The 23,270-nt window shown below is 46.9% G+C and overlaps 1 protein-coding gene across 1 annotated transcript in view; it reads right to left on the reverse strand.

The window, feature by feature from the left end:
• The window catches only part of LOC126536676 (uncharacterized), a 33,566-nt gene that overhangs the window by 4,544 nt on the left and 5,752 nt on the right, over positions 1 to 23,270 (reverse strand). The window contains exon 2 of the mRNA XM_055073771.2: positions 1,956 to 2,217. Coding sequence (XP_054929746.1) covers positions 1,956 to 2,217 — 262 coding nt within the window. The remainder of the gene's footprint in view (positions 1 to 1,955; positions 2,218 to 23,270) is intronic.

Below are 23,270 nucleotides of genomic sequence, written 5' to 3' on the forward strand. Positions count from 1 at the left end.
TACAATGGAGCTTTAACTAGACGTGCAATGACAAAAGACATAGTTGAAAACTATGTAATAATTCTGACAGCCTTGAACGCACAGAAATATCCGACAAGAAAATTTCACAGGGAGAGAGATGAAACTCTCCTGTCGGATATTTCTGTGCGCGCAAGGTTGTCAGAATGATTACATAGTTTTCAACTACGTCTTTTGTCATCGCACGTATAGTCAAAGTGAGAAATGTATCAATAGACATATGTCATTTGTGCTGCGACCTTTTTTCTTGTTGAATCCTTGTTCTTATTTTTAATATTTGGGTGACACATATGGATCATGTTAGTTACAAACAAACACATAGAGCATGGGTAATATAGGTGCATGACAGAAAAATGCGTGACATGATATGTTTGTCGTCATTGGTATACTCGCAGAAATTAGGCATGAATGAGCTTAATGAAACCACATAAGAAACAAGTTGCATGGAATAACGTTGTTGCTTCGTAAGGGAGTATATAGTGATGGACGGCTATTAGACCCTGTGATTATGCGAGGCAACCTAAAGCTGTACCATATTTTCATATCCGCCTCAAGAAATTAACCATGCCAGCAACTTTTACATGTGTAGCTAATTCCTAACGTCATGTCAAACATGAAATGTAGCAAGATTTCTGGAATTCCTTGAAATTCCTTGAAAATGTTCACCAAACTTACTTGCCATATATTGTTTTTAGCTTTGAAATTTGCTACTGACGCTTGGTTGCCGAATCCTCCGATTATATATATATATATATATATATATATATATATATATATATATATATATATATAGGATTTTATATTGCGAGAAATGGGAACGACTTACTACAGATGAACTCAAGGTCTTCGAGGATGTTTGTCTCGTGTGTGAAATTCTCCCATTTAATACGGATCGGCGGCCTGCCTTTTATTGCAGTTACAGAGGAAAGCCCGTCCGCGGAAGATGCTGGCATGGTGCTCGCTCTTTGTACTCTGACATTATGTACACCCTTCCGGTCTGCATACGCGACAGTTTGTCACTTTCCATTCCCTTATATCGGCATTCCACCACCCAATACCCTTTTCAGCAGTGGAACGGCCGTCGGTAATGTCGGTCGGCGCCTTTGACAAAAAGACATTCCCAAGCTCTGCTAACTGCGGCACGGGCTGCTGACTACGCGAACGGACTGTTGTCCGACATGGTGCCATCCTCGCTCAAGAGGCATCGGTTACGAACGCGCCGGCTGATACTATAGGCATCCATGCCGTCCTTTACCGTAAAATTGAGGGGCAAGATCCCTCAACGATATGAACACCCCTGACAACCCTTGATACGGACAAAGAAAGCATTGAACTATCTGTGTATAGCTCTGTTTCTGAATGCTACTGAAAAAGCTGTCAGCATTGTTGCAGCCACGTAAATGACGAAAGTGTGCAGGACGCGTGCAGGACGCGTGCAGGAAAAAGTGCATAGCGGTTAATTGGGGGGAGCAATTTTTTCGGAATTCACAGTATACTGTATATATCTTCTCGTGACTGAACTCGTGAAACACGGCGTCTACCGAAGAATCCGCACTCTGCGCTGCACTCCGAGAAACGATTTTCACGCCCGGTAGTGTCAGCAGCGTTCGTGCCTATACGGAGTGTTTGGGGGACTCGCATTTCTAAAAGCCAGCACCGTGAGTCACGCGATAGTGCGCTAGTGTAGCCTAGTAGTGAAGTGTGTTAATGTAGCGTATTAGCGTGGTGTATATTAGGGCAGCGTATACCACTGTGTACCACGGCTGCGCCGGTACACTACAGTCACACTGCCGGCCTCCTCTTTCGCACTCGGACGCCGCGCTTCGGCTGCGCGGCAGCAGGTACCAGCGCGGTACCACGGCTGCGCGCAGTGGAACTGCGCCTGCGGTAGTACTTCCTCCGTCTCCTGCGCCGGCGCGAGCGCTTCTTCAACGAACCCTGGTTCTGTCCGTGCGTCTCGAAGCCGGCCTGACCTCCCGGGGGCGCCGCGACGCTGGCCGGCTGCCTCTGGTCTTCGACGGGCTCCAGCTGCGTCGTGTGGATGGGGAGGTGCACCACGAACGCCCTGGCCAGCTTGTGCTCGGCCGGCGCCGCGCCGGGCGCCAGCGCCTGCCACGACGAGGAGTCCCGGTAGCCGCTGCACACGCCGCTCAGCAACGTCAGCCACAGGAACGCACCCAGTGCCGCGGTGACGCAGCGCTGCGAGGAACGTCTCGGAAATCAGCTTGGGAAGAGCAGTTGTATGCATATTATTTTCGCCCTCCCAGCAAGAAGAAAGTGGATGGGTGGATATATATATATAGGGAGAGAGGGAGGGAGAAAAAAAAGATAGCAAGAGGGGGGGCTCTTTAATGGATCTGGCGGAACGTCTAGCATGCTACTCCAGATGACAGTGATCACAAAATTACATGCTACGCACAGTGCACGTGGCAGGCACATAACACACCACAATACGCAACATACAAACTAACCAAACTGTATCAAGGAGACTATACTGCCTCTCAGGGAGTTTAAAGTATAGACACCGCTAGTCGGTGTTGACAAAGTGGGTGGGGTGTCGTTCACACCAGTGATTGGTAGAGAGGCTTAGTCGTTCGTTCGTCATCTGTATAGCGCCGACTTCCGTTGCTGCTTTCATTTCGTACGTGGTCAAATTGCACATGTTCCCGCGATGGGGGACTGGCCAGATTTTGATGCGTAAACGTAAACAGCTCCTGTTTAACCCTAGCAAGGATAGATTAACAAGAAATGACAGAAAGGGACGCTCAAATGGAATATGGTTCGATTCTTATTAAGAAAAAGCACAAGTAAGTTGCCAAAGAAGAAAAAGAAAACATTTTTAGGTCTTCTAAACTGTGACACCACCTGTATCCAGTCCTCACACCCTAAAGTTCTTATCGCATCCGTCTACTAAGTTTTCTGCACGTTCAATTTGTCGGTATTGGCTTCATTCGACTTCCGTTCACGGGTTGTTCCTCGATTGGAGTTGGAAAATGAAGAAGGGCAAAGAACCCGCAAATAGAACAAGGAGATAGATAAAGAGGAGAGTATAAAAAATAATCGTGTATGCTCCAGCCCGCATCTGCCGATGTAAACTCCAGGGAGCGCAACCATGAATATTTTAAGTTGTGCGCTCGAGTTTTACGGCATTCTTGTAGGCATGGCTTAGAAGGCGAGATGTAATACAAGTTGTAGTTGACGGTGAGTGTGATGGGGTTGTTGTTGTTGCTGTTGTTGTTTTTCAGTATGATGGTGATGGCGAAGATGATGATGAGAGAGGTGGATGAGCACGGGGAGGAAGCCGAATGACAAAAGTGCCAAAGTCATGACCGGTGAGATACACGCTTTTCTTAAAACAAGTTCTGTAGACATGAAATATAACATTGCATGTCTCCCTTTTAATGCTTAAACGCACAAGAAGAGAACGTCTGGAGGAAAAAGAAAAGCAATGCTAAGAGCACGAAAATGCTAGGCATCCGCTACAGGGCTGCGCAAGCTAGCTGTTGAACACACGGCTACGAAGTGTTATGTTGACAATGATTGAGGAAGATGCACTCTAGAATAACAGGGAGAAATAATGAGGTTACAAGTATTCACATAATACGTATTTTGCTTCTTTCATCTAAGGCATTACGTGAAGCAGATCGCAGAAAGTAAAACTTCATGCTTACACCAATCTATACATATGACCAGAGGTGAAGCAGCCATTCGTTTCGTTGCACTGCAATATAGAAACATTTCTGTCTGCTGATGGTATTGTTTTATTTTTTTACTGCACCGTGCCACGTTATAATAAGCAGTTCCAAGCGATTTTCCTTTTTATGTGTCCGTGCATGTAAAATATACCGCTCCGACAACAGCGCTTCTCTTTTTGCTCAGCGTTTGTCATTTATTCTCTTTCGCTTTTCCTTCTCTTGTTCTTGTTTACTTTTCGAACATGGCAGGCGTTCTGCATCTTGTAGTCACAATCGGCACTTTCTTGTTCTGTCGATTTTTTAAAGCGAATAGCTGTCTGTGACTTTTTCGGTTGTTTCTTAATGTCGTTTCTTACGGTTGGTCGAAGGACACGATATATTATATCAGTGGTTGCCTAGTCACTGTGGAATACATGGCAATGATCGAGCAGACGCAGCTGCCCTATCTGCCTATGACAGCGTCAACTGCGTCGCTCTTCCTCTTTCGAGAGCGGACTCGGCGAAAAAACTTCCCACACTTAAGCGTGACCTGACATTAGCTCAGTGGACTTCATCTGAGTTCACAAGTGCGTGCCTTCATACCCTGGGCCCTAATTTACAGCTCCGTGTTCCGCCCGAGCTACCACGACGTGACGCACCCTTCTAGTACGTCTATGGCTTGGAGTAGCATTTTCAAATGCGTACTCTTTTCTTATCGGAATGGCCAACAGCCCACTGTGTGACTTCTGCAAGTGGAATGAAACAATCGCGCACCTTCTGTGTCAGTGCTCTCGTTTCAACCCGCAAAGAGCAGTCCTCTCAGCCACCCTAGACAAACTGGACAAGCGCCCAATGACAGAGCACAAGATCCTTGGAAACTGGCCTACGCGAACATCAGCGCGATCCGCTATGAAGGCGCTGCTGCGGTACTTGAAAGACACGGGACTTTTTGACGGATTATGACTGTACACTGTGTGACGTAGGATTGTACGGTGACACTGTGTAAGACTATGAACGTCTTTGCGGGCTGCGTGACAGTGCCCACAAAAACAGTTCGTGTGTACGTGCATGTACGTCGTGTGTAGGTTTTTCCCCTTTCTTTTAATCCTTCTCTCTCTCACCTATCGCATCCCCTTGCCCCTCCCCCAGTACAGGATAGCCAACCGGAGATAATCTCTGGTTAACCTCCCTGTCTTTCCTTTGCCTCTCTCTCTCTCTCTGTCTCTCTCTCTCTCTCTCTCTTATGGTTGGTCGGTTATCGCACAAGCAAGAAAAACGTTCGTTCGTTCGTTCGTTCGTTGGGTGGGTGGGTCGGTCGGTCGGTCGGTCGGTCGATCATTTTCTCGTTCATTCGTTCAGGCTATTAACTTACCTTGACAAGTCGGTGGTCTCTGCAGATGTTTTTTTTTTTGTATTGCATGTTTAGTCTTCGCGTTATGCCGTGGTCTGTAGAAAAGCAACAGGACAGACCACCTTACATACTATGTTTGGTAAACTATGAGCAGCAAGTTCCACGGGCCACTTATACAGATCTTTACAAAGAAGGCCTGCACGTATTTATTTAACAATAATATGGCATGCGGCAACCTAGTGTGTGGCAAGCCGTGTGACAAGCCGTGTGGCAAGCCGTGTAGACCAAAAGAAAATAATATTAAAACAGCACCTACACTACGTGTGGTATGGTTTACACAACCACTTTGTTGCGCACTTCCCTTGCGCAGCGTGAGCGTTAGTGCAACTACGTGTTTAGTAAGCCGAGTACATCCCTAACGCAAACGTTGTGCTTCGGTCGCTCATATGATGCAACATCTATATCTTTGTCAGCATATTTATATTACTCAGCTTACGTATAGAAAACTTATTCAATGATGTGCACTTAACTAACCTCCGTTCCAGTCATCACGCGAATGCGTGCCATCAGCATGTGACCACACAACCGTAATTTCGGGCATTCTTACTCACGCTGACCTTGGGCATTGCCCTTAAGCCAGCGTCCGGGAGACGAGAAGCATATGGTTGATGTGCCGAATAACGATATATTAAGCACGGTATACAGCTGCAACGCCTTTCAAATATCTCAGCGGAATTGAGGAGGCGAAGCGTTCGGGTTCAAATTAATTTCGTTTCTTCTTAATTGTGCACTATAAGTACATTGTCGAGGGATCGGGCTCTTGAAGTGCGGTACGAATGCGGATGATGCGAAATGACCTCTTTATCACTCGCGCCTTAGCACAGAGACGACTTTGCCGGGCGCACCGTGAGTTCTCTGGTCTCGTTCCTCATTTGAGTTTTTCAGTTTCGGGCCAGCCAGATCACAAATGCGTTCGTTTCAGAAACGACCTAGTATATTATGCATGTACCATATATACATGTTTCTTATTTTCTTCGAAAGTGCGCACCCTCCAGTATTGGTCTCGACAGTGCATCGACCCGCATATTAAGGATCTGCGCATCAGTTTAGCATTCTTACGTTACATTCAGTGAATCCTGGGTCAGTACTGCGATTCCGCTTTATCCACAGCATAGGCAGAAAAAAAAAAGGGGGGGAGGTGGAGGGGAGCTGGGAAAGAGGTACGAGAGCTGCATGCTATCGCAACTCATTAGCTCTAATGACGAGGACGCCGGGCCATGCAGGCATGGCTTCGGCCACGATTGGCTTGAAGCCAGGAGGAAAGTCACGTCCGCGGGTCAACGGGAGCCACCGCTGACCCACCGTGAAAGTATTATTTCTTTTTTTTTTTTCCTTTACAAGCTCTCGGCCATTGGTAAGGTGATCGCCGTGACTCGCGACGGAGGGGCCGCGTCCACTCGGCCCATTGTGGAGCGCTACAGGACGAGTAGGTTGGCAGGTTGCAGAGGGGGTTTGGAAGGGGGGGGGGCGAAGGTCAGCCTAGCTACGCCCGGAGTGCGACCTCAAATTGGCTTCTATATATAACTGTACCCCCACCTCGTTGGCGGCGGCGTTGATTGGGTCGACGTATATATTGTTCGAGATCCCCCAAGGGTGTCTGTAGGGTGGCTACCGCGAGCGCCATCCTTCGCCATGAAAAAGAAAGACGAGAAAGTAGCATAGTCCCCGCCAGCTCCTAGGCCAAGCACGCGCTTATTACAAGCGGTGAGCGATATCAGCATGCGACTGTGAAAAGAGGCGGACGAGCGCCGGAAAAGTATCAGATGGCTCTGCTATGCTTTCGAACCGTTACGGAGGTGTGCGTGTCAGCTAGTAATATCCACACGTTCCGCCGGGACAATGGACTATTGGACAGGATCGCGAATAGCACATCACGCCATATAAGAGGAAAAGGAAACCTGTTTTATTTCTTCACTTCCGCAGATGCGAAATGCATTTGTTATAAATGATATCTTACGAGAGATATGTTCAGTGTGTATACGAAAGTGGGTATTCCTGTTCGTTATAGCCAATCAGTTCCGGAAAACAACGGGTGCAAGTGAGGTGAGCGTCACAGATGTTACCGCGGCATGCATGTAGCCCAAACTCTGTGAATATGTGGAACATGGTGCAATGTGAAGTGAGACACGTGCACAAAGAAGAAGCCACGTAGAAACGCTTATTGGGCGCAGATACTGAGGCGCTTCTTCTTGACGAAACATTTCTTGTAGGCAACTTATTGGGAAGTAAATGAAAATACATCGGTGCTCATCACTCATCTCATAGTAAAACTGATTTCAGCGTTGTATAGGAAGTTGATATACAGCTTTCTGTAAAGTCTGCAGTCTATCTTTGAGCATACTGTGGATTTACGACCTTAGACATTTATATATATATATATATATATATATATATATATATATATATATATATATATATATTTAAATATTTGCCTATAGAATACCTTAAAACAACCTTACTGAAGTGGCATCCTAAACAGCGCTAAAAAATTAAACTAAAATTAGATTCTACGATTTCACGTGTCAAAACCAGAATCTCATTACGAGGCACGCCGTGGTGGGGGACTCTGGGTTAATATTGATAACCTCTGTTTTCTTAACGCGCACCCAGTGCACAGTAAAAGAGCGCTTTTACATTCCGCTTTTCTACCTGTAATCTACCGCTTGACATTACTATGCGGTAAACATTCCAACTAGCCCTAATTACCGCCTTGGTGAAGTTAACCTAGTGGAACCTCATGAACCACACATTCTACGAATTTTGTACCGAAGTAAGGCTACGTCCCTAGCAAGTGAAAGTCGTCTAGGAGACGCCTGTATAGGACTGCCTGTGGATCGTAGAGAGTTACTTCCTCAAGTGTAGTGCCCGTATAAGTTACCTTATTTTAGTGGCATACTTAGCGGTGTAATTCAAACCGCCAGTTGTCAAGAGTAATGAGTCTAAAACGTACGATGATTTTCATCATCATTATCATAATTAGCCTACTCTTGCATCCAGTTCAGGACGGAGGCCTCTCCCAGCGGTCTGCAATTACCTCCAACAGTCTGCAATTACCTCCAACGATCTCCAACAGTCTTGCGTTGGATGATTTCAAATTGTGCCTGCAAATATCCTAATTTCATCACACCACATAATTATTTGCCGTCGTCGACTGCGCTTTCCTTCCTTTGGCTCCCATTCAAGTGGCCCACCGGTTATCTCCCCTACGCATTACATAGGATACACACGCTATACGCTTGCGTATACGCCTGAAGTCAGCGTCATGACGCGGACCAAAGACGCTGAATTTATTCTGTCCCAATCCCGCGCTACCCAGCCGGTCAAACCAAATATCGCCAAATTTAATACGAGCACAGCACAGCAGGCTGTTCTCGCTGTTCCTCAGTCGTTGCTTCTGAAAGGTCCATTTTTGAGACATCACGGCGATTCCCGAGGGGAGGCAAGCCGCTGCCGACGAACATTCACGAGCGCACTTTAAATAGGAGTCCCGGCGGGCACCACGGGCAGTGTATCCCATTTGTCGTGGCCCGCACACGACAGGTGCCGACCGCGATACCGGCAAGACGGAAACAATACCGCAGTTTTCGTATAGAGAGCGCGCACAGTACATTGGGAGCCGTAACAAGAGCCAATCCGCGAGCGATATCACGGCAATATCCGAGCGGACGCGCTCGGCTTCTGATCACCGCTCGCGGGCCCACTTTAAATAGACTGACCCCATGTACACGGGCAGCGTTCTATATATCTCTCGTGGCGGGCGCGTGCCGCGTGGTTTTCGAAGCGGGGCGTGTATACAGAGAGAGTGGCCCGGATACGACCGGCGCTCGGTTTCACCGGAGGGCCAATTGTGCATGGGAGAGGTCGTGGCGGTCGAGCCGTATAGACGGCGCGTTTCTTTCGAATGACAGTGACCGCGCCACGGGACGTCCTGTACGTGGGAGCACATCGTGAAGGAGTCTCGAGCGCCTCCGGAGAACAGCGGCCGCCGGTCAGGTCGGCTGGCTCCCGCCGGCCGGACCCTAGAGGTCAGCTTCCTGCTCGCACGTCTGCCACGCTCGTTGAAATAGCACGGGCTGTTTAGTTGCACGCGCGGAAGGTGATGGGGCGCGCCTATTTATAACCGCGGCACGGACACACACACGAAGAAAGGCGAGCGGAGCTTCGCGCCCAAAGTGAACTACTAGCCACTTTGCTCGTTTCCTTTGTTATTATTTTTGTGCCGTTTCGAAAATTGCAGTGTAGAGGATGGCGGATGCGTCCCGTCACTTTCGCACGGCGGTGTAATGGAGAAAGGACGACAAAGACAGCTTGAAATAAGGATAGGCTAGTAATAAGGATAGGAAGAAAAACTTGCGTTTTTTAACCCCCGCTCTTACTGGGACATCTGGGCATTGTTGAGAGGGCGCATATGAGAAAGGACGAAAGGGATCGTTGCGTCGTTATTGTTTATACTTTCATAACTCGGACATCTGGAGGAAGGAGCAGCATGCACTCGTAAAACCGTGCGGGAAGCTCAACCGCTGGACTGGACGAAGAGGACCGCTTTGTCGCGCAGGATCCGCCGGCAGGAGGAAACGGCGCTCGAAAAAGGCGCGTGCTCGAGTGTCCTAAGAGAGCGCGTTCGCGTGCGGCGCAGCAGGAAGCGAGTGCAGGAAATACAAGTCTGCGAACAAGTTCTTTGCGACGAGCAGAGGCTAGCAAACGTGACCGGGTATATAGTTAAGACTTCTTATTTTCTTACCGCGCACCGATTTACTTTGTGAAACGAAGAGTACGCGAAAAGAAAAAAAGGTAAGCATCTAGAACTTTACTTTTGTATTGCGCCTGAAGGGGTATGCGCAGACGGGTCGCAACAAATCGCGTGTGCAACAGAGGCTCGTAAGAATAGGCACCGGTCCATATACTGATAGTGAACGTAATATCAGTGATGAGCGGCGGTCATTCACCAACAAGCTGCTTTTGCTAACGGAGAGCGTTGTAGACTCGTCTCCTGAGATCGCGCTGTTCACAGATGTCTTTTCAGGCGTGATGTGAGACACGATGTCACACATGATGTTGCAGAGTGATATATTTTTATAGCGCTTGGAGAACGTAATTTTCTAGCGCATGCATTAGCATCCTATGAATAATGCATAGGATATAAGGTACCGGAGTAGCATATGAAACAGGTGGTACGTACGCAGTAGGACAACTAGTGTTTTAACAAATCTGGAGAATCTGTTACGGCTTTTGTGAGGTAGTAAAACATGCGCAGTGGCCCTATAGTATGCTTGCGCACATGCGCATCTTTCTTTCTTTCTTTCTTTCTTTCTTTCTTTCTTTCTTTCTTTCTTTCTTTCTTCCTTTCTTTCTTTCTTTCTTTCTTACTTTCTTCCTTTCTTTCTTTCTTTCTTTCTCGATATAACAATTCGGAGCAACCATCTCCACTTTTTGCGGCGTACCTGACCAAGGCGTCGGTTACTAAAGTTTTACTCGTTGAACGAAAAAGCAGGGTATCTTAAGATCTCTCTTAAGAGGTGAACGGCGAAAGCCTACTCTTTCCTCTTATCATTCGCCTTTCTCTTTGCATCTCCTCTTTCTCTCTTCTTTCTTTTAGTCATTACTGCTCACTACTAAGCATTTTTAGTCATTTGTAATCAAGTGTGGTCATTACAAGCCGTCGTTAGACATGTTGGTGATATCATAGTTATCAGTAGTCGTTACAAGTCGTTTCAGTCATTATTAGTCATTACTGGTCAGTACTAAGCACACTTAGTCATTCCTACTCCATTGTAGTCGTTACAATTCATCGTTGGACATATTGGTCATTTCGTAGTCATTAGTCATTACAGGTCATTTCAGTCATTATTAGTCATACTGGTCATTACTAAGCATATTTAGTCATTTCTAATCAATTGTAGTCGTTACAAGTTGTCGTTAGACATATTGGCCATTCATACTCATAACTAGTCATTGCAAGTCATTTCAGTCATGATTATTTATTACTGCTCACTAGTAAGCATTCTTAGTGATTTGTAATAAATTGTGCTCATTACGAGCCGTTGTTAGACATATTGGTCATTTCGGAGTCATTAGTAGTGTACTAGTCATTATTAACCTCTACCAATCTCTATTATAACGTTATCATTCACTAACTGTCACTCTCAATCATTTTCATTCTCTAATCTGTCTTTATTCTGTCTTCATATGGCGTGATGACGCTTCGGCGGACACTCCGGCGGTCAGGTCTGCTGACACTAACTTCACCATGAGCCTGGAAGGGCTTTCGCCTTAAAAAAAAAAAAAAGAAATGTTCTATCGGCTAGTTACTAGCTCACTCAACTTAATGATGTATCTGTAAGGCTATGTACCTGTAAAGACAGGCGCCCGGTTTTGTCGTTTGTGTTCTTCTTGAGTCCTGGTCTTCTGCGCCTTGCCTTTACTAATTCTGTAAAGCTAACCTTGAATCTATGGTTATAAAGCCCACTCTTCGACGTTCTTAGCAGGACAACAGGACATTCAAAGCGCAATAACGTGGAATCGCGTTAACGAAAACAGCAGGAGCGGATCCATCTTAGCCTTAAGTGTGTATGTGTGTGTGTGTGGGGGGGGGGGGGGTGCGCCTTTTAAAGCACGCAGGAAAAGAGAAGGAGGGGCAGGACCCTCCTCTGGATGCGCCACTCATATGCAGTGTGCTTCAGCCAAAGTTAAGCATGATCTTAGTGAATAAGCACGAATGAAATCTACGTAGATAAAGCTGATGCAGTGTTGCTCGCAGTCAACATGCACAGCTCTGGATCTTTTAAATGCAGCTGTGTCACTTTGGACTGACCACCAACCCTTATTATGGTAACTGTGGCGCATAAAAAAAAAGGCGTTAAACTCACTTTGTGGGAATGCCCAGGTTACAGAGACGAAATAACACGTTATCTTAGTAGAATGGAGCCTGCTTCCCAAAATTTACTAGATCTAGGAAAGCCCCCCCCCCCCCCCCCCCCCCGTACTAGGTCTTATGCCTTCTCCTTCAAAGCAAGGACAAGCTTTAAATTTTTTTTTCATTTCTTCAAGACATAGGCCTGATTGAAGAGCTCTAACCGATTTACATCAATGCCATCGCCATTATCCTACTTATACATACCATAAACGAGAAGAGCGAGTTCTTTATTTCATTTATTAAGCACAAGTTATTTCCCCTATGTTGTCCTTGGTGTCAGTGTTCGTTGGCTTGTGATGATTATACATACCATAGTAATATAGTTTCTTGCCTTTGTTCCCCTTTTCCTCCCCTACTGCCTTACTGTCCCCGATCCCCTTCCCTATGCAGTCTAGCATGTAGGCGCTTACATATACGCTGTCAGCATTCCCTGCATTTCATTAAAGAGCTTTCTCTCTTTCTGTGGATATTTTGGTGTTTTAACTCATCAAATAACTTAATTATTTCCTTCCTGAATACTCTTTTCTGTCCATGTTTAAAAGCTGCTTTTCAACACTTATCGCTAGGCAACCGCTAAATCGGGAAAGCAAAGAACAAGGATGTCTCCATGGTAATGCCTTCCGTTTACGGCTTGTATTGAGCTGTTATTTGTCCCGGCTGCATATTCCCGAGAGGCCGCGGACACCACGATACGATTCTGGTCCCCGTTTCGACCAACTTTGGACTTCCTGCACCCAATGTGTGTGGTAATGCTTTCGCAACCACCCACTATGTCTCCTGCACTGTGCGTCACGGGAAGCAGATCGAACTGGCTTGCATTAGAAGCGAATGCGCGCGGGCTAGAAGTCTAAGAGATATCGCTACAGTCACGGCTGACTTGATTATTACTATAACTGAAAGCTCCGCTAACAGTGTATGTCAGTTGGGCTAGTAGCCGTTCTTTTCTTTTACGAAAGAAAAAGAAAAAAGAAAGAAAGGCAGCACACTCGTGCAACCTTGCAGAATCACAGCAGTTTCCAGTGAAGCCGTTTCTTTCGAGAAGTTGTACTGATGTTTTAGCCAGTATATAGAGGACACACTTTAAATATTGCGTGACTTCCACTCCCCTGTTGCCTTTCTGAAGTTGTATTCTACTGTGTGCCTTCCACTATTAGAGTCTTCATCTGTAGTTTGTGGCGGAAAGTGCAAATCTAATTCCGACCTCATTGGAAGTGCCCAGAATAAATTGATATCTATTTTCCTGCAATGCCTTTAGCCGTCATGGCGACCATAGTCCAGATCTCTCAAATATACCTCAACTCACTCCTCTGAAATCAAGACGTAATAAGTCAGGCCTTTTGTTCCTCTATAAGGTGGTCCATGGCATTATACATTGCTGAAAGCTTCTTAACCATGTGCAATTTTCCATGCCGCAAAAGTATGCCAGGCAACATTCCACATTTTCTGCCCGAGCTTGTTCTATCAAAGACTGTTCTATGACTCAGCTTCAAAGAACACGTAATAAGTATTCTGCCTGTATTTATATAGTTCAGAGTTAATTTTCTGTGTTTTGTATAAATGTAGATAATAATGTTGCATGATTAACTCCCTTTTACGCCTGCCTCATCGTTTTCTGTTACCCTGTTTGTTTCTCCATCTTGCATTGTTTTGCCTACCACATATGTATTCTTTGTACATTTCGTCTTGCGTATTTCTTTCTAAGTGCACCAGTGCTACGGCTTCGTAGCTGTTCCTGGCCGCTATAATAAACATTTATTTATTTATTTATTTATTTATTTATTTATTTATTTATTACTGTTATTATTATCTGGTTTGAATACACAATTGAAAAAGCTAAAAAGAGTTAGGCAAGGAGCAGGCTGATAACTGCCACATGAAGCGACACAACGCCTACCTACTCATCGGGGATGAGAGGAAACGACATAGAAAACGGCAGATATGAAAAATGGAAGGAAAGAGGAAAGAAAGAACAACATGACAGGTCATAATCACAACAAATGACAAAACAATGACAAAGAATAGTAGGAACAGAAAAGAATGACTGCATTAAATGATAGCCGGTCGCGCTAGTAAAAGAATGTTAAGAAATGTACGAAATAATGTGTGAGGTCTCGTCACTCACTAACAAAGAAAAGGAAAAGACGGGAATCCAAGTCACTATCCTTTAGAAAATTGAGGAGGGTGCCAAGGGCGCGATGAGCCTAGTCGCTTCGGGACGTGCAGCCTCTGGAGTATACAGGTATTCATCGACAGTCGTACACCGCAGTCCAATCATGCACTATAAAACGAAATTACACCTTTTGGGTTGTATCTTGCCACACAATGATAAACTTCATCTGTATTGTCCGCATTTTCTTTCTTTAGCGCTGCGAGCCCGGTACTTCTCAGTAACGAACGGCGTGCGCGTTATCAGTATGACCTAGCATTCCCGACAGAAAAGTAGCGGGCACGGCGTTTTCAAGAAAGGAAACGCAAGCAAGGCAGATAATGATTATTGTTGTGTGGCAGATATACAATCCAAAGGGTGTGCCTTTGTCTGGGAGTGTGTGCGCTGCACAAGGAAAGCGGGAACAACGGAATTAACCGCCGAAAAGTTCGCTTCAAGATGTCGCCCCGTTTGAGGAGCTGCATTGTCAATCACTCAGCGTTGGCGACATTTTCACTTCCATAAAACGTGGCAACCAGCTCCGGTTCGCTTCACTTTGGCAAAATGCTTCCCGTGGGGCCACAACGCTTCTGCTGTGGGAAAGTAACGCTGACGGTAAGCAATCGGAACAACACCGCCCACAGGTGTCTTTTAATCTTGTTAAGGGCAAGTTATCTCATCCTCAAGGAAAGCTGAAAATAGCGCAACAAGGACAAAGAACGCGCACCGCAGGACAGGATTTCTTTCCTTGTTCACTTGCGCCATTTCCAGCTTTTTTCTTGTTTTTTGTTTTGAAGCTTTTGTCGTTCGGTGTGACCTGAAAGTGATTTCGAAGGGTGATCCATTGATCAATATGCTCTCTGTTTCCGAAGCTGTCCCAAACTGCTTCACGTATACGCCTATATATTGCGTCCTCGCAGTCGTTCTGCCCGAAGAAAGAAGACGAAAGGTTTGGGAAGTTGCTTTCTGAAGTGGCGAGGCTCTTCTATGGCATACAGCAGGATCTAACTGTTACGCTTTTGCTATTTACGTGGTGGTTTCTGCTGAATGCTGAACGTAGGCTCAGTCTTGGGGGCCTAAAGGCTGGCGTGTACTCGATGTAAAGGTGCTCACAGAAATGCGCTGAGGACTCCGTAACACTCTCACTTCGCACTCACTTTTCGGGCGGGATTCTCGGGCTTAAGGTTCCGGAGTCGGGATTTCACGTGGATGGTACTTTAAGCACCCTCATTTCAACGATCAACGAAAGGCTTTACGCGCTGATGTGCCTGCCTTGAATAGCAAGCATCGCTTCGTTTAAGGCGACGGGAAAACTTAAGAAACAAATAAATAAATAAATAAAAAATTACTCTAGAGACTGTAGGAACACGTTTCGCTCGAATCTGCTGCTGGCCGTGTGAAATCGCAGCGCCACGCGAGAGATCTCCACAAGCGAAGAGCGAAAAGTATAATCTTAAAAAGTAAGATAAGCTCAAACTATCTGAAGCCTGCAGGGTGCCTTAATGTCACCAGTTTCGTTGGCAACTACTTCACTAGGCGAGAAGCACGCCTAGAATTTCAAGTGCGACGACACTTATTTGCCTCGTGGGACAGGGTCTCGCCTGCTCTCCGGACTCGCAAGATAAGGTACAAAGCGCATGCGCTGACTGCAACGTTGAGGAGAAACGAAGTCTGCAACGAGCCACACTTTCTCGCACCTAAACTGAGATGCAGACGCCGCGCATCGTCTTTTCGAAGGGCCGAACAGCACCAAGTGATCAACGGAAAGTTAGTTGGAAGGTAGCGAAGTTTAAAGCGCTTACTACGACATGTATTCTCACACCTAGATATCGCTGCATTAAAAGCTGCTTGCCTTTTTGGACAGGCAGCCGTCGAGCCAACTCACTCGATTAAACTGTCACGTGGCATTCGTCCGTTCTGCATTCCCATGCCCAGAGTGGAAGCCGTAGCTGCTGTGTCAGCCACTGCAAAGAGCCTGATCATGCGACACACGTTCCCGAGCGAGCCGTGTGCCTTTCCTCGTCAAAGCGTCTTCTGCTCACGCAACGTGGAATGCCATCTCGTGTGCCGTTGCTTCCAGACTGATTCCTCATTAGTGTATGTGTGTGTGTGTGCGAGAGAGAGATAGAGATAGAGTATATGGAAAGAGGAAGAAAGTGAACTAGAAAAGCGCCCGGCCGGAACGCAGCAAACCATTCACAAGGGTGGTGGTTCTAGGTGAATTTGTATGCCATGACGTTTCCTCGTCATTTTCAGTTTCCAGTTTTGACGTCAAGAACAAGCGCCTGTCTGATGCTGGTTACTCCAGCCTTTTAGAAGTGTCTGTAGCAGAGCGAATTAACGATTCTCGCGAGGCCAGTCACGAAGGCTCTCAAGTTCGGCGCCCATAGGTAGCAAAGTAAGTGCGATTCCTTACATTCGCTCTTAGAATTAGCACCCCCCACCCCTCGTTTCCTACTGTTTTCCTTTCTTCTTTTTTTCTTGCGTTTTCCTTCACTCATTCTGAATGGCGCTCATGTCAAGGAAGCAGCAAGCCGGGACTTTTCGCGCTGATCTATTGTAACTGTTGTGCGCACATGCGACCAGGCTTTGAGACGCTGGCACCCAGTACTGCTATCAGATCCGAACCTGGTATCTGCCGTCTCTTAACTTCTATAGCGACGGAAATAAATTTCGCGTATGGGGCAGAAGGGGGCAAGGGAGAGGCTTGGTGCGCTTCCGCAACTTCCCATTCGCTGTCTCGAGGTACCGTAAACACCTTGAAATCACCTCTTCGAAATTCTGTCATGTGAGAAGCCATTCAACGGACGTTGCAGGCGCGAAATAGGCTTTCTGAAGCTATTACTCCATGTAAATAGGTATACCGAAAGTGAGAAAACTAGAAGGCGCACAGCGCTTGCATTAAAACCGGCTTGAATTATTTTCTCTTTTTCTGTGTTCATCGGTGCCTTTCTTTCCTGAACTGAGTGGCATAAATTTATTTTTGTTGCGTTTTTTTGTCTCTCCTGCTTCTGGCCCTTATATGCGTCTTTATTTTATTTTTTCCCTTCCAGTACTGCCGCAGTAAGTATAAGCACGTTCGTAAAGAAGCTACAAGTGGGCGGGACGGCAAACGCAGCAGTGGTCAATGGGGTTTCGTTTCTCCGCCCTCCACCTATCTCTCGACGATCTCGTCACACGTCTTCCTTGTTTCCTTTACGTCCGTCTCTCCCCTTTCAGGGTGAATCGGGCGAAACGCAATAAGGACTCGCTCTTTGCCTTGCGCGCGCTCGTTGGTGGGTGAAGGAGGAACGAGCACGCGTGTTGTTCTTCATGAGTTTGCTTAGTGGCGCACACAGTGCACAGGTTCGACATCTCACCGAAGAAGAACACAGAGAAGAAGAGAAAGAAAGAAAGGGAGAGGCTTCATTATGAATCGGCAGCTGCCCGTTAAAAGCGAGTACAGTACGCCGTTCGGCGAAAGTGGGGGAATTGGGTCTCGCGCCAAAAAGAGAAAGAAAGAAACGACGTGGGGACGAGAGACAGCCGCATGGCTTTTGCTTTCGAAGGCTGACGCCCGAGCGGGCCTACCGCGTCGCTGCGCGGCCCGTCAGCCAAGTTTGCTGGGAGGAGGCTACATTTCGTGCCCCGCCGGTTTCTCTTTTAGATGGACTTGACAGGCTACGTCTTGTACAAACAGCGCCTCTTGTGTCTGTATTCTCGCCTGAAAATGTTCCCCTTCTCCTCGAGAACAGAAAACAAAAACGACAGAGGAAAAATAAATAGAGACTGCTGCTCCTTTTTTTGGGACGTCCCCGACTTTTTTGACACGCAGTTCGAAGTGAGAAATTGATGATCACGAAACGTATAGCGCTGGGAGCGAGCGGCATGCAGTTTCTTGACAGCTTTGCTCTATACTGTTCGGGAACACGGGAGCTTCAAGTGATGTCGCCTATGTACGTGCTTTATTTCATTATTCTCTTTCTTTTTTTTCCATTCTACGAGCACTTGATCGAACAGTAGCCGTCACGTGGCTGACGGGTGAAATGGTTTCCTTTAGTCTTAAATTTCCATTTTCTTTACGGCAAGAAAACGCCGTCCTGACAGGCAGGCTTTGTGAAACGGTTCGTTCTTGCGAGTCAGATGTCAGCATACAAATGGAGCGCGCGCTTGACCAGTCCCTCTGTGTGAGCGCTCATGCAGATTTGTATTCGGTGATTGAACGCGTCGGACTTGCAGGCCGGCGTCAAAATAACGAAAAATGAAGCAGAAGGACAAACTTCTGTATAGTATAGCCATAAAGGAATACTTGACAAACGGACTATCAGTTTTGAACTATTTACTCATGGATGGAAAATATAACGTGGGCAAATATTTTACAACCTAATAATAATAATAAATAATAATAATAAAAAGATACACATGTAACATCCCTTAAAGGTTGAGTGGCTTTAGGAAAATACGGGGAAGCGCGCCGCCAGGGAGCCCCGCTGTTAGCTGAAGGCGCGCAGGTGCCTATAGTCTGCATTTTCAAAAGGTGTGAAGGCAAGAGGTGTCACTCAGAATGGGATTATATCGAAAAGCGAGCGCTTCCTGTTGAGCTTGTGGCGGGTAGACGCCACGTTGAACTCCTTGGTTGTTGGAAAGGAAGCGATTGCGCGAAGTTAACTTGTGACATACGTCCTGCAGTCAACATTGAGGACGCGTCCTAAGCACGAAAGTGTCGCGCTTGAGTAAGCAGCACACATCAAGGACGAATAAAGCAAACACGGAGCTTGCATCCCGTAGACTACGCGAACGGCGAGGACATATACAAAGAACACGCATATCACTGCGTAAATATCGATGAAACAACAAACGTTACGCCATTTTCATAACGAGCTGCCCGCACGATCAATGAATGAGGAAGATAACGCTGGTAGGGTCATGATGGGGACTTCACTCTGAGCGAATGTCTTCACATAATCTGTGTAGCATTGACTATGAGGACCACTTAAAGGTTTCTACCTGACCCTGCGTGGTGAAGGCTTACTATGCTGTAACAATGCCGTAACGCTAAGTGTATATAGTACATAATCCCCTCCCTCTCCCCTTTCCTTCGACATCATTTCTTTCCACTCGTTTCTTTCTCCCTCGATCAATGTACATATAATAGTAGCATGGTTGGAACACGCTGCGTCAGGCCAACCACTCTGCTTTTCTGTACACAAATTATCTCCTTCTCTTTCTTTTGCATGTACTGGACGACGTACTGTAGCTACATTACTCTCATATAGGTTGGCTACAAAATGTTCGACATTAAAATCTATTATAAAAGCGGTATTTGATTATCTTTAGGATAATTTAGTAATTTTGATGCACGTGTCGGATGTTTAGATGACTATATATTTCATTTCATTTATTTTTACCCTCAGGGCCTTTCAGAATTACAGAGGGAGGGGGGAGGGCGAACACGTCTGCCACACTACACAAATATTAACAAAAATAAATATGGCACAAATCATTTTTTCGTGTAAAACCACAGTGCAAGATATCAGCAAAGAAAACACCAATTATAATACAAGTGTACCGCAACATTATTAAGGATAACACTGCACCAGGACAATAATAACAAGCACAATATTATTAGAAATGTAACACAATAATAACAGTAGCAGCAATACAACTGCTAGGTGCAAGGAGGTTAGCTTCAGGTGGTTGAAAATAAAACGTTGCGTGTTGAGACGGGCTGGCCAGTACCACAGAACGTTCCGTGCACCCCTTAGGAGGCGTAAGAGTCAAAAGGGATAATGGTTATAATGATAATGATAAGGGTAATGGATAATGGATAATGGCAGAGGGTTTATATATAGGGGCGTTCCACGACCCCTCTAACTTTTCGAGCTGATGGGCCGATCGAATCGCGCATACCCGCCGTGATTGCGTTGTGGCTTCGGCGTAGGCGCTGCCCAAATGCTGCTGCGGCGGCGGCTGCATTTCGATGGGGGCGAAATGCAAGAACGCCCGCGTACCGTAAAGAATCCCAGGTGGTCAAAATGAAACCGGAGTCCCACACTACGGCGTCGGTCATGTCATCATATGGTGGTTTTAGCACATAAAGTCCGAGAATTTAGCTAATCGCACATACTGTATAGTTATCTACGAACTTCGTGTGAAGAAGGCTATCGCAGTTAGTGAAGAACATAAACATTTTAATAGCCAATTTCAAGGTGGGTCGCCGAGATAGCCGCAGACGCGATTGCACGAAAGCTCGGAGGAAGGCGGGTAAAAAGGCGGTAAACGCTTATCGGACGAGCCGCGTTTTCGTGGTGCCTAGAGAAATAATTGCCGTAAAAAACATCCCCCCACCACCCAATACGACGAGGGCAGTTAAAACATGGGAGCTAACTCGTAAAACAAATCGGTGTTCTGAGCTTTCGGGCCGATCGATAGGCGCCAGTCTAAATGATAGAAATAAAAAAAAAGGACGCATATGATAAACAAAGCGCTGAAGAAAGGATAGCAAACGTATGGACACACACGCATATACAATATACGTCGTAGCGGAGGGCAGGCTCACGCTAATGAGAGCATGAAGTTAACGCGATGACATTTCAGGTTGCTCAATTACCTCTGATTCAACATCGGCAAGAAAAAAAAAAGAAATGAACGAGAAATGTATGCGACGTGGCGTGCTGCTAAGTTTGCTATCGGCGGTGTCTATGAACATCTCGTAAAACAAGAGCTGGCGTCATCTTTTCCGACAGTGCATGATAAATGACGGGGGGTGGACGGGTGGTGGATAAATGACGGGGGACGGGGTACACACACACACACACACACACACACACACATATATATATATATATATATATATATATATATATATATTGCCGCGTCACTATTTGTGCCAACTGTGTTTTCCTTCTGCTGCACTTGAGCACCGAGTGAAATCGCACCTTGTGGTTTTCAAATTCCACCTTGGTGGCCTCCAGTTCAGATTTTGCCGTGCTCAACTCCTCTTTGAGAGATTCAACCGCTGAATCTGACGTTCTCACAACGTGTCGGTTCCTCTCTCGTGCTGAGCGAAGGGTGGAATCAAGTACCAGGCACTTTCTTGAGACGGCGGCACAACTCAACTCAGCCTCTCGCAATTCTTCATATTTTGGGCTTTTTGACAGCTCCTCTTCAAGTTGGCTACGGTTTCCTTGTATACAGTACTCGCTCATCGTCTGCTTTTTTCCGGTTCTTCGGGAAACTTCGGCCAAATGATCAACTTCCTTCTGCGACTCTCTGACTCTTGCATGTAGAGACTCCACATCTCCAGTATATATATTACACACACACATGCAACTATCAGCGGACCTATAAAGGTTGTTCGACGTTGAGCGAATTAGCTTTGCCGCCGCAGCAGTATGGAGACTCGGCGTATTTACAGTTTACGGTGTGCCGGAAACTGCAACTACTAGTTAATTTTATTCTTAGTTCTTTCGACGAACAGTGGCGCACGTCTTTATCGTGTGCCCTGTTACGTTTCGCCTACAACGCGCGGTAATGCCGGCGCGGATGCAACGGACGCCGGGGCTTTGTTCAAAACGGCGGACATTTTGGCCTGTTCGACGCCGCCGCAACGCCTACCCGCCAAGCGTGTCCCGGCGTGTTTCAGTGCCACGTGTCTTCGTGTGTGCGTGTGTGTGTGTGTGCCCTCGCTTGTCAAAGCGCGGCAGCCGGGGAGCGGAGTTCCCCGAATGAGGAGCCTGGACGTCTCTCGGCTCAACTGTTCACGCCGTCGTGTGGGTGAAGGTTGGCGATGCGTCACTACACTCGGTTCAGCAGGTCTCTCGGCCCGACAGTTCGCGCCGTCGTGGGCTCCTGCTGCGCCGTCCCGTGACCTTCATCCCGTGACCTTCCCTCCTTCCCTTTTGGACCGCGACGCCGGGAGTATAAGAGCAGCTGCCCCCGGACGCCAAGAGAGAGGCTCCGATTTGTACTGTTGAGTTACGTGCTCTCCCGTCTCTCCACTCCGGTCGACCTGACCGGCCGCTCTTTTGCTATGTTAGAATAAACCAGTTGTTCTGTTACCAGTCTTCTCATGCTTTGCCGGGACCTTCGGATGCTTCCAGTGCCCCAGGCCGCCAGGCCAACGCTACCCTTGGGGCTTGCGACCCATTGGCAATAACGGGCGTCAGCACCGAGACCCCAACAACTCGGGCCAGCGGTGCGATTCCAACATCTGGTTGCCAGCGGTGAGATCGCGACAACGGAGGCCAGCAGCGAAGAGATGCGGTTGACTGTATGCTGAGCAGCACAACGACCATCCGGGAGCAGTGCAACGAGCCCTGTGTGATGACTGGTTGCCTGCAGCGGAACGACTGCGCGGAATTCTTGGCTGCAAGGTTTGGTGAGTGCGGGACTTTCTTCTTCTGAGTTTTGCCAGGCTTTTGTTAGTGTTAGAAACAGAGCTGGTAATTGTGGTTGTCGTTGCTACCGGGTTAGTTTGCGGCAAGACAATAGTAGGCAGTAGAGAAAGCAGCATTCAGAGCAGCCATGGATTTGAAGTCGTTGCGCAAACCGAAATTGCTGGAGCTTGCGAGAGAGTTGGGTCTGGATGTCTCAGACAAACTCAGAAAACCAGAACTGCTAAGGGCTATTCTTGAGTTAGAAGCTGAGGATGACGAGCTGTCGGAATGCCTTGAGACCATTGAGGAGAGGGAGACGGCAAAAAGACAGGAGCGCGAACTTAAAGAGCAAAAAGAGAAACAGGAGCGCGAACTTAAAGAACAGAAAGAGAAAGATGAGCGTGAACGAAAAGAACAGAAAGAAAAAGAAGAGCGCGAACACGCTTTGGAAATGAAGCGTCTCGAGTTAGAGATGGAACGCGCTCGTAATGGAAGTCAGGCACACGGTGCAGGAGAACGAGTATTGTTCAAAATGACTGACCTGATGCGGCCGTTTAAGCTTGGAGAGGACATTGGTTTGTTCCTGGTTAACTTTGAGCGAACGTGCGAGAAGCAGGGGTTCTCTCGGGAAACGTGGCCACAGCGCTTGCTCACTTTGCTACCCGGCGAGGCGGCCGACGTAGTCGCTCGCTTGGAGAGAGAGGAGGCAGAGGATTTCGACAAAGTGAAATCGAGTCTGCTAAAAAAGTAC

This window comes from Dermacentor andersoni, chromosome 4, assembly GCF_023375885.2.
Source record: "Dermacentor andersoni chromosome 4, qqDerAnde1_hic_scaffold, whole genome shotgun sequence".
Taxonomy (NCBI): Eukaryota; Metazoa; Arthropoda; class Arachnida; order Ixodida; family Ixodidae; genus Dermacentor; species Dermacentor andersoni.